The following is a 792-nucleotide window of genomic DNA, read 5'->3' on the forward strand; positions in this document are numbered from 1 at the left end:
CTTCTACATATGTGGAAGAGGAAGACTGAGCTGGTTGATTAAACCTCAGCTCTCAGGTGACACGGCTATAGCCCACACTGCACTACGGCTCCAGACATCCTCCAGGTTGTGGAGCCACAGCATCCTGGCACTCTGATAGAACTCAGACAAGACAAAAGCCCCAAGCCAGACAGATGGAAGTAGGAAATGCCCTCTATCCTCATCCATCCTCACCCTACCTCACCCATCCTCAACACACCCATCCTCCTCAACACACCCCACCTCAGCCCCTCCCTCCCATCCTCACCCCTCCTCACCCTTCCTAACCCCTCTCCACCTCATCCCCTCCTCACCTCACCCATCTTCACCCCTCCCCACCTCATCCCCTGCTCACCCCTCCCCACCTTATCCCCACCTCATCCCCTCCACCCCTCCCTACCTCATCCCCTCCTCACCCATCCCATCCTCACCCCTCTTCACCCCTCCCCACCTCATCCCATCCTCACCCCTACCCACCCCATCCCCTCCTCACCCATCCCATCCTCACCCCTCCCCACCTCATCACCTCCACCCCTCCCTACCTCACCCCTCCTCACCCATCCCCTCCTCACCCCTCCCTACCTCACCCCTTCCCACCTCATCCCATCCTCACCCCTCCCCACCCCATCCCCTCCTCACCCATCCCATCCTCATCCCTCCCCACCTCACCCCTTCCCACCTCATCCCTCCTTATGACCTGCACTGTTTTATTCTGACTGCACTATAGACTCCAGACTTAATGTAGAGACACTCCCTCCCTGGTTGAGAGTCAAA

At 58.7% G+C, this 792-nt stretch overlaps 1 protein-coding gene across 1 annotated transcript in view; it reads left to right on the forward strand.

Annotated features, from left to right (window-relative positions):
• The window catches only part of LOC110531032 (guanine nucleotide exchange factor VAV3-like), an 88,218-nt gene extending 87,915 nt beyond the window's left edge, over positions 1–303 (forward strand). Inside the window, exon 27 of the mRNA XM_036986618.1 lies at positions 1–303. This exon is cut by the window's left edge and continues 13 nt beyond it. Within this exon, the coding sequence (XP_036842513.1) occupies positions 1–29 (29 nt within the window). The 3' untranslated portion in view covers positions 30–303.
• Positions 304–792: the final 489 nt, after the last annotated feature.

This window comes from Oncorhynchus mykiss, chromosome 8, assembly GCF_013265735.2.
Source record: "Oncorhynchus mykiss isolate Arlee chromosome 8, USDA_OmykA_1.1, whole genome shotgun sequence".
NCBI classification, from domain to species: domain Eukaryota; kingdom Metazoa; phylum Chordata; class Actinopteri; order Salmoniformes; family Salmonidae; genus Oncorhynchus; species Oncorhynchus mykiss.